At 63.6% G+C, this 12,640-nt stretch overlaps 3 protein-coding genes across 3 annotated transcripts; 2 read left to right on the top strand and 1 right to left on the bottom strand.

Moving 5' to 3' along the window:
- The first annotated feature begins 163 nt into the window (after positions 1 to 163).
- CHLRE_03g186250v5 (uncharacterized protein) lies at positions 164 to 5,099 on the top strand. The gene is made up of 9 exons (XM_001691952.2): positions 164 to 1,371; positions 1,580 to 1,908; positions 2,103 to 2,202; positions 2,362 to 2,432; positions 2,624 to 2,699; positions 2,860 to 2,964; positions 3,193 to 3,287; positions 3,471 to 4,229; positions 4,429 to 5,099. Exons 1-9 carry the CDS (start codon positions 550 to 552, stop codon positions 4,769 to 4,771), a joined length of 2,700 nt encoding a protein of 899 aa, XP_001692004.1. The 5' UTR covers positions 164 to 549; the 3' UTR covers positions 4,772 to 5,099.
- A 2-nt stretch (positions 5,100 to 5,101) lies between these two features.
- On the bottom strand, positions 5,102 to 10,043 carry CHLRE_03g186200v5 (uncharacterized protein). Its single transcript, XM_043061110.1, has 12 exons — positions 9,911 to 10,043; positions 9,777 to 9,842; positions 9,564 to 9,683; positions 9,070 to 9,194; positions 8,706 to 8,818; positions 8,184 to 8,286; positions 7,791 to 7,885; positions 7,240 to 7,388; positions 6,730 to 6,976; positions 6,400 to 6,500; positions 6,039 to 6,204; positions 5,102 to 5,746 (listed from the first exon to the last, which is right to left on the bottom strand). The coding sequence occupies exons 1-12, from the start codon at positions 9,926 to 9,928 to the stop codon at positions 5,679 to 5,681; spliced, it is 1,371 nt and encodes a 456-aa protein (XP_042926239.1). The 5' UTR covers positions 9,929 to 10,043; the 3' UTR covers positions 5,102 to 5,678.
- A 110-nt stretch (positions 10,044 to 10,153) lies between these two features.
- Positions 10,154 to 12,639, top strand: CHLRE_03g186150v5 (uncharacterized protein). Its single transcript, XM_043061109.1, has 5 exons — positions 10,154 to 10,476; positions 10,741 to 10,824; positions 10,997 to 11,131; positions 11,379 to 11,498; positions 11,688 to 12,639. The coding sequence occupies exons 1-5, from the start codon at positions 10,432 to 10,434 to the stop codon at positions 11,841 to 11,843; spliced, it is 540 nt and encodes a 179-aa protein (XP_042926238.1). The 5' UTR covers positions 10,154 to 10,431; the 3' UTR covers positions 11,844 to 12,639.
- The last annotated feature ends 1 nt before the right edge of the window (position 12,640 follows it).

The following is a 12,640-nucleotide window of genomic DNA, read 5'->3' as shown; positions in this document are numbered from 1 at the left end:
AACTTTTGACCCATGTGGGGCGAATCATGATAGGATTGCCGATTTCCATCATCACGAGCAGGATGGGGAGGGGTGGGGGGGCACACGCAGGCACCGTCTGCCCAACCCCAATCTCAATGTACCTCCCAGTCGGCCCCCGATTCCCCAACTTGCCGTGGATAGAATCGGTCGCAAATGAACTACAACATATGCAGATTTGACTGAATACGAAGCCTGTGCCTAGCCTGGCACTCACCAAAGTTGGAAGGATGTTGCGCGGGTATTTGTTAGACCACAACAGACTTTGCTTAGCTCTCGACTCCATAATCCTGCTACAGTAACCTCGACATCATTTGCTTTAAGAGTTCAAGGCGAGAACCTGCCTTCTCACCTCTGTCAGTTGATTCCGGAGCTTTAATCGAAGCTCGCCAAGGCAGCGCCATTCACACTTCAACACTCAAATTACATTCAAACCTTTAGACAACTTGTTTCTCATCGGTCTCGGGCCAAGCGCCGGCCCCCATACCTCGACACGCGCAACTCCAGTAACGACACCGTCTTCAGAGGCCCATGTTCTCCGCGCATCACCCCGAGGCGCTGCTGCCCACCTACCAGGCCCCACCCCACCTCCACGCCGGGCAGGGCCACAACCATGGCCACAACCACCGCGGGAATGGCAGCAGCGGTGGCGTCCACCTGAGCACCTACATCAAAAAGAACTACGTCTTCATTCTCGTTGCGTGTCTGGTGGCCGTGCACACAATCTTGTTCAGCACCACCACCTTGCTCAAGTCGCTGCCGGACGGGCACGTGTCGGCACACGTCGCAATACACCAGCAGGTGAAGCTCCCGGGCACGCTCTCCTCCTCCTTCTCCGGCGGCGCCCGCGGCTGCAGCAGCAGCAGTAGCCGCAGCAAGAAGGGCGGTGGCAAAAGCGGCAGCAGCGGGACAGGCCGGCGGCTGGCGAACGCGCGCAAGAAGGGCACGGAAGCCGCACGCCGCAAGCTCAGCCGCAACTGCAATGTCAGTGCAGCACCATATGAGCTGCGTATCAGCAACGGGCAATCGTTTCCGCGGCTCGAGTCCTTTGTGCGCACAAACCTCCTTCTTCTTGAGGACGTGGGACCTAGCTCCCACTTCAAAATGAACCGACAGCTTGCCGCTGCTGCCAACGTGACCGGCGGCGGCAACAAGACTGCTGCCGGCGCAGGCGCCCGCAGCGGGAGCGGTGCTGGTAGTGGTGGAGGTGGCGGAAACATGGGCGTTGACCCTGGGGAGTTGGACTCGCTCATGTTCGGCTTTGATGCCGGGTCACCGCTGCTGCCTCTTCCGCGCGGGCTGCTGCCGCTCTTCAGCCGCGGCCCTCACGATACCGCCTGTGCCATGGAGCAGGTAACAGGCGGCCGCCGCCGCAATCACTGTAATGGCATGAGGGGGCCTGGCGGTCTGGAGCTGCCTGGAGGCGCGGAGTGGGCACACCGGGAAGTGAATGCGGGCTCCCCATCAAATGCTAGGAGTAACCGGGGATGCAACTTAACCGGTGCGCACGTGCCTGCCGTGCGCTTCCGCTCCCGGCCGCCTTGCCGCTCCGTGACTGCAGATCCGAGCGCAGTGGGACGCCGCCCACAACGACAGCGGCAGCTCCCACAGCGGCCCGCTCGTCCTGCCCGACCCCGCGGACGCCGAGGAGAGCTGGCCGGGCCCTGAGGCGGGTCTGGGCCACCCCCAGGGTGCTTTTTTCCGGGCCTGCCTCCCGCTGGTGCTGCAGCCCTGGCCGGCGGACTACGATGACAACGCCGCCGCCGCTGCCAGCGGCGGCGGCGCCGAGCAGGACGGGAAGGCGGCCGGCCAGGCTGAAGGCGCGGTGGCAGCGGTGGAGGAGGAGGAGGAGGTGGAGCACCACGCGACAGTGCAGTACCCGGAGCATGTGTGAGTCTGCCGAGCGCGCGAGAGGTGGGGGGCGAGGACACTGGGAGAGCGAACCAGCTGGGCGCTGATGTCGGCGGCGAGCGCGGTGGTGCTGGTCCCCACCTGCGGACCTGGAAACATCGCCTCTCTCCCTCCGCACTTCTTAACCAATCCTGAATGCAACCCTCCCTCCCTTCCTCCCTGTGCTGGTGCAGGCTGTTCCAGGCTGACGACCGCTTCAGGGGCGGCGAGCGCTTCTTCCCCATGCGCTCCATGACCAAGGCCCTGGTGGCGCTGACGGTGCTGGCGCTGCAGGTGCGGGCGGGCAGGGGCGGCAGGGAAAGGGTGATGGCGGGGTGCGATGGGAGTGGCGGTGAGCGCCCGATAGCAGTTGCGCGTGGTCGAACCCAGACCCTGTAATGCATTGTATTCGGGCCGCACAAGCTCCGAACACAATGCAACGCAACGCAACAGGACGAGGGGCAGCTGGAGGTGGCTGAGCCTGTGTACACTTACCTGCCGCACTGGGGCCACGGCGTGTACAGGTGCGGCGCGGGGCGGGGCGGCCATGAAACACATGAATTGCATGCGCCTGGTGGCTGGTGCTAGCACTTCGCGGCAACCCTGTGCATGTGCACAGACAGAGGACGCAGGATGCGCGGGCCAGCATTGCACCACTAAGTCATGACCCCTGTTGCTCAACGCCTGCATTCACTGTCAACCCCCTCAACCTCAGTCGCATGACGGTTGCGCACCTGCTCACACACACTGCGGGTTACGACAATGCATACACAGATGACCTTGTGCTGCAGGTGAGGGGTTGGGGGAGCAGTGCGTGGTGGACACAACCGTACCGGTTGGGGCTTGCAGGGCTGAGTGCAGGCGTAAGTTAAGTATCTGAGGTATTACGGAAGGACCTGGTGAAACCCCAACCCACCTTACCCCCCCCCCCCCATGAATGTAACCCCCCAGCCCGCCGACATCACTGTGACTGAGTCCGCCCATCGCACCATGGGCCGCATCAATGTCACGTGCGAGCCAGGCGGCCGCTTCTGGTACTCGGAGATCGGGTACCAGGTGTGTCCGTGTGCATGTGTTAAAGAGCACAAGGAAAACATAGCGCGTGTGCATGTGTGTGTATGGGCATGCGCGGCAAGGGTTGCGGTGCGCGGTACCTTGGATGTTGAGAACGGCCTCAAGGCGGCGGCGTACCACCAAAGCCAATGGCACCATGGGCCTCCGTCCCGCCTGATGCTGCCGCCCTGGCTTGCGGCATGACACTCTGGCGCTGTGTGGCTGCGGCAGGTGCTGGGGGCGGTGGTGGAGGCGGTGACGGGCCGCGGCTTCCACGAGGTGCTAGAAGAGATGGTGCTGGTGCCGGCAGGCCTGTGCAATACACGGTGGGCCGAGGGGTTTTGGGGACCAGGGGGCAATTTGGTGGGCGCTGCAAAGCTGTTTTCGCTGCTGCCAGATAAACCGGCGCGCTGAAATGCCGGACTGCTGCTGCCCACACCGGTCTTGACCATGCCATCTTCTGTACGGTGCACCGGCCGCCGCCGCCGCCGCCGCCGCCGCCGCCGCAGGATCATCAACTACTTCTCAGACGTGGTGCCCACACACGGGCCCCTGATTGACAACTGCCTAGCGCCCGCGAGCGACGCCGCGGCGGCCGCCGCCACGGGCGCCGCCAGCACCTCAGCCCGTAGCAAGACCGCCGCCAAGGCCAGGGTCGCCAAGGCAAAGGCCGCCAAGAAGAAGGCCGCCAGCAGTGAAGGCGGCTGGTTCTCCCGCCGGCGGCTGGACGCACCGGGCAAGGGGCGCTGGTCCAGCAATCCTACACTGGCGATTGGCGGCATCACCACGGCCGCAGACGTGGGTCGCCTGCTGGGCCTGTTGGCGAACGGCGGCCTGGCGGCATGTTGCGACAGCGCCGCGGCCGCCGCTACCACAGCAGCAATAGCAGCAGCAACAAGCGCGGTCACTGGCGGGGCCCGGCGCAGGCTTCATGGTGCGCACGGCGGCGGCGGCAGCCGCATGCGCGCCGGCGGCGCGTCGGCGGAGACGCAGCCGCCGCCGCCGCCACGGCAAGACGCGTCCCTCGACGGCAGCGGGCGTTGTGTGTGCGGCGCGCGTGTTGTTTCTCACGACGCGGTTGTGTCCATGCTGACTCGCCAGTTCACACCCGAGCTGGAGTCGCACCCGCTGGTGCTGGGGTTCAATCAGACGGTGGGTCTGAACGCGGCGCTGCTGGAGCACATGGGCATCCTGGCGCCGGAGGCACGGGCGGTCTGGAGCGGCCAGCTGTGGGGCGACTGGGGCTATGGCTACGGCGTGTGGCTCAGGTGAGCGCGGGCCTGAGCGAGGGACAGGCTGCTTACGGGCGGCGCTGGGAGTGGCGTTAGGCGTTGCTGAATGTGGTACCCTAGTGCATATGCCGATACCAGGGCCCTAGATGGCATCCGTGTACATGGTATCAGGCACACAGCTATCTGGTGTCCAAACGTCCCTTGTGCCTTCCTTCTTGTGTCCCCCGCTTGCCAGCCGCTCCGGCGGCATGGCGAGGGCGAGCGAGCTGGAGCGCGAGCACGTGTTCTTGTTCGGCTCCTTCAACACGGTGGCCGCACTTGTCAGCCTGGAGGCGCGGGAGCAGGAGGAGGAGGAGGCAGGTGCCGCAGGATCCGGAGGGGACGGCGGGGATGCGAAGGAGGGCAGCGCGGCGGGGAGGAAGGCGGGTGGCGGGCGGCTGGCGGCGGAGGTGGTGGCGGCGGGGCGGCCGGGGCCAGGGCACGTCGGCGCGAGGCAGCGGGTGGCGCTGGTGAGTGCGGGCATGGGCGGCGTCAACATGGTGAGCACCATGATGCTGGGGTATCTGGCGGCGGCGTAGCGGCGTGGGCTGGTGGGCATGGACCCGGCGGCCTCCCAGCTGACCAGTTTACCGGTTGGTGACTGAGGTGTGCAGAGCTGCAGCGAGCAGGGGTAGGCCGCTGCGCAGCTGAGGGGCCACTCGTGCCGATGTACAATGACACTGTGTATTGTCGTATGTGTCGGCCACTCGGCCACTGCCAGTAAAAGTGGTCTGGGTCCCATGTGTGACGTTTATTGGTCAACGGAGCAGCAGGTCAGTGAAGGTGCACCGCCAGACAGGGACTCAATCAGTGCGGAAACGCGTTCGTGACAGCGGTTGGCATGTCTACTCAAGTCCTTGGGACCTAGCGGCCATGTAGAGTTACAAGTTGGGAAGGTGCCGCTCGGTATCACAGACCTGCCTTGTATCGTCGTACGCTTCGCACGCTTCCACTCTCGCACCCTTTAGAACCACAGCTGACAGCACTACACCGTCAACCTGGTCATTGCGCACGCCCAGAGAACTCGATATACGGCAAGAGCTGGCGCTGGAAACACCCGTGCGGCATCAAAGTCCCAACCTGTCCCAAACGGTTGACTCGTATTTAAGACCTACCATCATACCTGATGCCTATCAAGCCAAAACTCGTGACCACCCGTCCCCAAAGCAAGCGCATTGTCTACCATAGCCACCGCGCCCAGCACGGTTCGGAAGCATTCCAGAAGCCCGTTCGTTCCCCCACAGACGCACTGCGTCCATCTATAGTACCTGACTTGCTTCTTGCAACACCACACGCAACAAGTCCTTGTAGGACTTCCATGCCCAAACCTGGCTCAGCTACCAGCCAGTCGTCGACCGCCAGCTGCAGCCGCCATCCAGCCTACCCTACATTGCTGCTGCTACTGCTGCGGCTACTGCTAGCCGGGTGTCCGTGTCCAACTGTCGCTCAGCTGTCAGGCACCTCCCAGGTGAAGCGGTTGCCCAGGTGCTTCCGCAGAGCATCCACGATGCTCCCTGTGTGGGCGGCGGAGGCGACGCCAAACAGCGGCGGACACGAGGGAGCGGCGCTTGAAGTACCGGTATGGCAAGGCGCAGCAATGTGCAGCTATCGACTGGGGCGTGCACGCCCCCACCACTGGTTATGTACAGAAGCTCGCATATGCGGCTGCAGTTTCTCCTTGCAGCGCGACTGTTTCCTTACGAAATTGGTTCAGAGTTTAAAAAAACCCCACATCACTCGGCCCATACGGTCCCAGCACCCCTCCCTCGGCGGCCACGGTGCCGGCCTGCTGCCGCTGCGCCTCACCCGGTATGAGCCCCTCCGCCGCCAGCAGGTTGGCCATCTTGCCCACCAGCAGGATCTGGTCGTGGTCGTTGAGCTTGGTGGCGGAGTTGAGCACGTCACCCAGCGTCACCTCCGGCTTGGAGATGTAGGACCAGTAGTAAGTGTAGGCGAAGACGGCCATCACGATCTGCGCATGTACGGTGTGTGGCGGGTGTGCATACCAGGCGTTTTGAGAGTGTGTACGTGTAGAGGGTGGGCGTGTGTGTGGTGTCATTGGCGGTTCGGTTGTAGGCGGATGCTCTGCGCCAGGCATCCGTTTCTGCAGCAGCCTCTCCTGCTCCTGCCCAACACCGCTCCTGCCAACACACGCGGGCACACGCACCTGGCAGTCAAAGCGGTCGGTGACGCCGCCGTGCCCGGGGATCGTGTCGCCAAAGTCCTTCATGTGGAAGGCGCGCTTGAAGCCGCTGGCAAAGAAGCCGCCTGCGGGGCCCACAGCAATGCACTTAGGTCCGAGCAACTTATACCAGGACACGCACACCGTCCGGCTCCACACGCGCCCTGATAATGCCCACGTGTGCCATGGGCCACGTCACAACTGCACGCGTGCACGCACCCGCCTCCCAACGGCTTTGTAGGCACTCCAATCACCGCACCCCCCTTCTTTACTACCGTAACCAACGTTCCCAATCGCCCCCGACCTGCCACCCACCAAAGGGCGCCGCGATGGACGCGAACGCCGCCAGCGACAGCGCGTGCAGCTGGATGGGCGCCACCGTGAAGGTGAAGTCGGCGGCGGCGGCCTTCAGCGCCGGCGGCACCGGCAGGCGGTCGGCGGCCAGGCGCAGGTACTCGGCGGCGGCGGGCGGCAGCAGGTCGTTCACGTCGGCCAGGGTGTAGGTGGCGGGGATGAAGACGTCGTCGGGGGTGCAGTCCAGGCCCTTGAACACGGTGAGGTCCTGGAAGGGGGGAGGGAGGGGGGCAGGCGGGGAGGGGGGAGGGAGGGGGACATGGGGGGAGGAAGGAGTGGCTCAGTAACATACGGAGCCGGGCGCGGGCGCAGGAACGGGGCGTCACCAAGCCAGTAGCGAGGAAGCCTCCACCAGGTCTAGCAGGCAACAGCTGCCCAACAGCCCGTGTGCCCGGGCAGCCCTAAATGGTGTCGGTGTCGGCGCTCCGGCGATGTCCGTGCAGGCGCCTGGCGGCCGCTGCGCACCCGCACCTTGCGCGGGCAGGTCATCCACTTGTACTTGGACATGTAGGCGGACAGGTAGAAGGCGATGACCAGTGTGCCCAGGAAGCCGCCGACGAAGCCCTCCCAGGTCTTCTTGGGGGACAGCTTGATCAGCGGCGTGCGGCCGAAGAAGAAGCCTGATGCGCGAGGGGATCAAGGGAGAAGGGCAGGGAGTTCGGGGAAGGAGATTGCGTTCACTCGGGCATGATTGCACCCCATGAGTGTTTCATGCGCGGTCGTGGGCGATCCGCGTGGGCTGCCCAGACTCAGCGTGCCCCGTCTGGGCCGAGTCCTCAGGAACCCGAGCTGCCGCCTGCCTGCTGGCCAGCCGGCCCACCGCGACCTCCTGTTCCTTCCCACTCCAGCCTGCGCGGGCCTGACTGCTGGGCTCCGGCACATGTCCCCACGACATGTCCCCCAGCCCCCCGCCCCCCCCGAGCGAATCATCCATGTCCCGGCACATGTCCCCCAGCCCCCCCCCTGCCCCCCCTTCCCCTGCTCCTCCCCCTCCTCCTCCTGCAGCCCGATGCGCCACCCACCAGCCAGGTAGGCGCAGATGTCATTGGCCACGATGAGGAAGGCGGGCAGCACGTACCACAGGATGCCGGAGAAGACGTTGGACACGAAGAAGGAGCTGCGGTGGGCGGTGGCCAGGCCAGGGAAGGAGGGCGTCGGGCGAGGGCACGAGGCCGCAGAAGCAACGCTTGAACCCGCCCAGCCGGGGGCGTGCTTCGGCACTTGGCAACAGTACTGTACACAGCCCCGCGACCGACTGTGATTCCGCACTGCGCCATTGCTCCCGCTGGTCCACGCTCCGCCGCCCTGAGTTGAATGCCCAGCCCAGCGCTATGCCCCATGCTTCAGTTCCCTGCCGCTGCACCCCTCCCAAAGAGCCTGGTGCGGCAGGCCGCCGCCGCAGCTCGCGCGCTCACGTGGGCACAGTGGTGATGAGAATGATCATGTGCGTCCAGGCGTAGTGCGCGAACTGGTGCAGGTACAGACCTTTCTTCAGGCTCAGCACAAAGCCCACAAAGCCTGCGTGCAGCGTTGCGGTTTGGCCGTGCTCGGCGTGAAGACATGGAGCGTTGCTGCAGACCGGCCAATGCGGTAAAATTCCAGTGTTCCAGCTATAGCAGGGCGTCTGTGTACGGCTGTACCGTTTCAGCTGCCCAAACACTCCACAGCAAAGGTCACAAAAGCGTCCGCCTAGCCCGGCCAGCTCCTTCCCCCTCAGCCGCAGGTGCTGCTCCGCAACGCCCGCTGCCCACCTTCCAGGTCTCAGTTACCAGAGGCTTGGAGTTAACTACCCCCAGGGCCCCTAGGACCCCTACTCCACATCCCCTCCGCACACACGCACCACCCAGACCCCACCCTACTCCCACACGGCACCCCACGCAAGCCTGGCTGCCCCCCAGCTCCGCGCCCCCACGCCCACAACAGCCCCGCGCACGCACCCGCCATGTAGAGCGAGTAGCTGATGAGGCTGTGGTGCTTCACCGCCCACACAAACAGGCGAGCCAGGGTCATGTCGCTGGTCACTTCCACTAGCAAGTTGTTCTTGATGAACCTGGGAGGGTTCGGAGGCGGAGGTACAGGCGAAAGTGGGTTAGTGTTTTCCAGGCCCAAGGATAGGGGACCGGGTGTGCATGCTGAGGCTCAGCGCGGTGTGGTGTGACATGCTTCACCAAAATGCTGCGTTACCGTGCCAGCCCCCAACGGACCTCCGGCCCTCGCCATTCCCGGCGCCTTTCGCTCCTCCTCCTCCCCTTCCTCCTCCTCCTCCCCTCCCGCTCCTCCTCCTGCCCAGCGCACACGCACCGGAGGTAGAGCCAGAACACTGCCGTGAAGAAGAAGTACCACTGCTGTGTGCGCAGCAGCGGCAGGCTGCGTTTGGACTTCTCCGCTATGTAGGCGATGCGGAAGAGCTCCCGGGCCACCAGGAACTGCGGGAGGTGCACGTGCATGTGCGTGTGAAGGTGGGCATGAGCATGGATGTTCACGGTACACGGGTTCAAGTTTGCTTGACCCACGAACTCCTCAGTCCGGGGGCGCGCTGGAGGTGCGGGTATGTGCATGTGCAGCACATACAGGGGTGGCGCGTTTGGTGGTGGGCGTGCGCAAGGCAGCGCTTGGCGGTCCGTGGCAGCGAGCCGTAGAGGTTATGCGGATGCTGCCATCAGCTGCTGCGGCGTGTAGCCCCCAGGCAAGGTTCCAAGGGGGGCCCTGCCGACAGACAAACGCTTCGCTGGCCTGCCGTCCTGGCGGTCAAATCCCAACGCACGCACAGACACACGCCCGGGTGCGTGACATGCCTGGAGTAGCAGGATGAAGAACATAAGCGGCACATGACCCGCCCAAATGATGCCGATGAACCCGCCGATGAGCAAGACCGAGGAGATGGTGCGTACGCGGAAGGACCTGAGCCTCGACTTCTGCGAGCGGGATGGACACGGCGGGCATCGGGGTCCCCAACTTCCTACAAGCATGGCCAACGTCACACCAGTCCCATGCGTTCCCCCTCCTACTCGATCCACGGGCTTGGGCTCCGGCTCCGGCTCCGACGCGGTGTCCTCCGCGGCGGTGACCTGAGCCTGTGCAGCGGCAGAACCACGGTCGGTTTTAGGGCCTCGGCCTGGGAAGCTGCTGCACAATAACATACTTGTTGTTTTGGTCGCATTTTGATTGCGAACTAGGTTCTTCCGTCAACGAACAGTCCGAAACGCGGGCAGCTGCAGCGAGCTTCGTGATGAGCTCGCAGTCAAAACAAGGAATGCATAGCTAAGTTTGCACTTAATGAGCCACGCATATGCCGAGACTTTGCTATTGAGAGGGGTTGACACAGCTCGATTGCACATTCCATTCTTGGGCCCAGCGCTAGCCCCTAGCAAAACACGGTCTAGTTGAGATATTAGAACCACCCATGCCGGCAGATTCAGGGGTATTTCCCAAATCTATTAGAACACGCGTGGCGGAAGAGTTCGCGTTGTACTCGTCTTGACCCTGCCTCCTACATCCATAACACGTGAACATTGCAGCCACTGTGCAAGCTCCATTCAATCGGCGAAGCGGCATCGGCGCGAGGGCGCAGCGCCCAATCAGGTTCTCCCCGCGCTTGCTGACGAGCGACTGAGGCCGGCGCTGGGCGCTAGAGGAGCGCTAATAGTCTAATAGTCGTTAGCCATGGCGGCCCTCGTGTTCAAGATGGGCGCGCTGCTGCTTAAGCAGGTGCGGGTCCCGAGCTGGCGGCAGTTGGGTGACGCGGTGCGAGTCCCCCTACCTGCTCTCAGGGAAAAGGACGTAAACGGCGCTTGGATCGACAGACTATGACAATGAAGCACGTGGTGCATATGCGTGGCAGTGCGTGTCGCGATCAGGAAGCCGGGGACACAGCACGGTGTCTTGCCATAACTAGTGCAGCGCTCTGGGCGGCTGTAGCTGACCCCTCACCACGTCCCCCTTCCGCATCGCTCCCGTGGACGGCCCACACAGATGGCCAAGCCCCTGGGCGCCCGGTTTGAGAAGTGGGCCCTGAACCATCCGGTGGCGCGCAAGTACATCATCTCGACAGCGCAGGTGGGTGCGGCAGGTGGCATCCGCCGCAGTGAACCGTACACTAAACTGGTTCTGCTGCCGGCGGAGTGGCCCAAGCCTTGCTGGGGAGCCGTGTGCTTCGTGGTGCCCCGGACACGCAGAGCCCCCGCACTGTTTGAAGCCCGTCAGCACGCACGGTGGCCACACGTTGCAGGTTATGCATCGGTGGGAGGTGTACATCACGCGCGGCGCGGAGGGCCGCTCCGGCAAGGCGTTCGTGGGCGCCATGACGGAGGAAAAGAGTGTGGAGCTGGCAAGCAAAATCGCATCGGAGGGCTTCGTGTTTGCGGTGAGAGAGCCTGCGGGGTCGCTGCTGGCTGGCAATACACATGATGGGGAGGCCTGGGGGCTTGAAGGGCTTCATGGGTTGGGGTGCGGTTTGAGCGCCGTGCGCACCGCGGCGCGGTGGGCGCGCCGAAGGGCAGGGTGAGAAAGATGGCGAGCCAAGGTTGGGCAACGGTTCTATGGTGGACCCTTGGTGTGATTGCTGATGCTGTGGGGGGGCTCTGACGCCGTGTTGCATCACCTAATGACAGGTGGGCATCCTAATTGTTACGTTCGAGTACGACCGCAACCGGCGGAAAGAAATTGAGAAGAAGCACAAAGAGGAGTTGGAACGACTTGCAATCCTTGACCAGGCCGCTAAAGAGCGCGAGGTACGTCGTGCTGGTGCACTGCTGCACGCCCGCCGGCTTCCTTGGTGCCTGTTGCTGCTCACCCCCAACAAGGCACCTCGATTGTCTGCTTCACAAAGCACCACCTAGTGCATCATAGCACGTCGCATACAGGCATGCCGTTCCTTATTTCGCCCTGCTTGCCTGATGCTTGCAATGCCGTTCTCGCAGCGGCTTCGTGTTGAGAACCTGGAGCAGCAAGAGCTGATCGGCCAGCTGCTGCACCGCGTGGACAAGCTGGAAGATCTGATCCATGAGGAGCAGGCGCGGCGGGCGCAGGGGCGGGGCGGCATGTGGGGCGGCTTCTTCGCCCCGCGGGGTTTGTAGCAGCACGTCGGGCGGCTGCGGCGGTGAGCGGCGAGGTGCTGGGGGCGTGTGGCGGGTTGTTCGGGGGGCAGTTGCGGCGGGGGGCTCTTGAGCGCAGTTTGTGACTCGAACGGGGTGAGCAGTGACCTGCAGCGGGGTGAGCGGGGTGGTCCGTCGGTTAGATCAGTAAGCGGTGTAAACGGCTGCGTCTTGCGATAGGGTGTAAACAGCTGCGTCCTGCAATAGCGTGACGTAGAGGTCGCGTGAGTGAAGGTCTCGATCATGGCAGTGCCACGCAGGAGGCAGAATACTGTCGGGGGAATGTGCTAAACTGTTTGCGGGTCTGCGCTCCGGAAGCACGCAATTAGGTAGGCACACGCTAATCGCAAGTTAGTTACTAGCCATTGGTTGCGGACGGCCTTGCATGTATGTATGCATGCCGCGCGGGGTTAGTAAAACGGCATCGTGGATATGGTGAAGATCTCGAGAGGCTGGTGGTGAAGCGGGGCGAAGTAACGTGTGAACCGACGTGTGACCACGCATGAATGACATTACAAGAGGGGGCTCACGAGAGGGGGCTTTCCCGACGCCGAACAGGTGTCCCGGGAGTCCCCCACGCTTGGGGAACATCGGCGTATTTTCTCGTAGTATTGCGGTTTCTTTGGCAGGAGCAGGCCGAATCCCGCTATTTGGAAGGAGCAGGCCTCTGCCCACTCACCCATCCAACCCCGTGCCGGTACGGCAATACCGTGCCGGTGTCAAGCCATTCTTGCCAGGCACATCGCCGGATTGCCCCCAAATCCGTTAAGCGTTTCGGA

The sequence above is a fragment of the Chlamydomonas reinhardtii genome, chromosome 3 (assembly GCF_000002595.2).
Source record: "Chlamydomonas reinhardtii strain CC-503 cw92 mt+ chromosome 3, whole genome shotgun sequence".
In the NCBI taxonomy this organism is placed as follows: Eukaryota; Viridiplantae; Chlorophyta; class Chlorophyceae; order Chlamydomonadales; family Chlamydomonadaceae; genus Chlamydomonas; species Chlamydomonas reinhardtii.
This window is presented reverse-complemented; position numbering and strand designations above follow the sequence as displayed.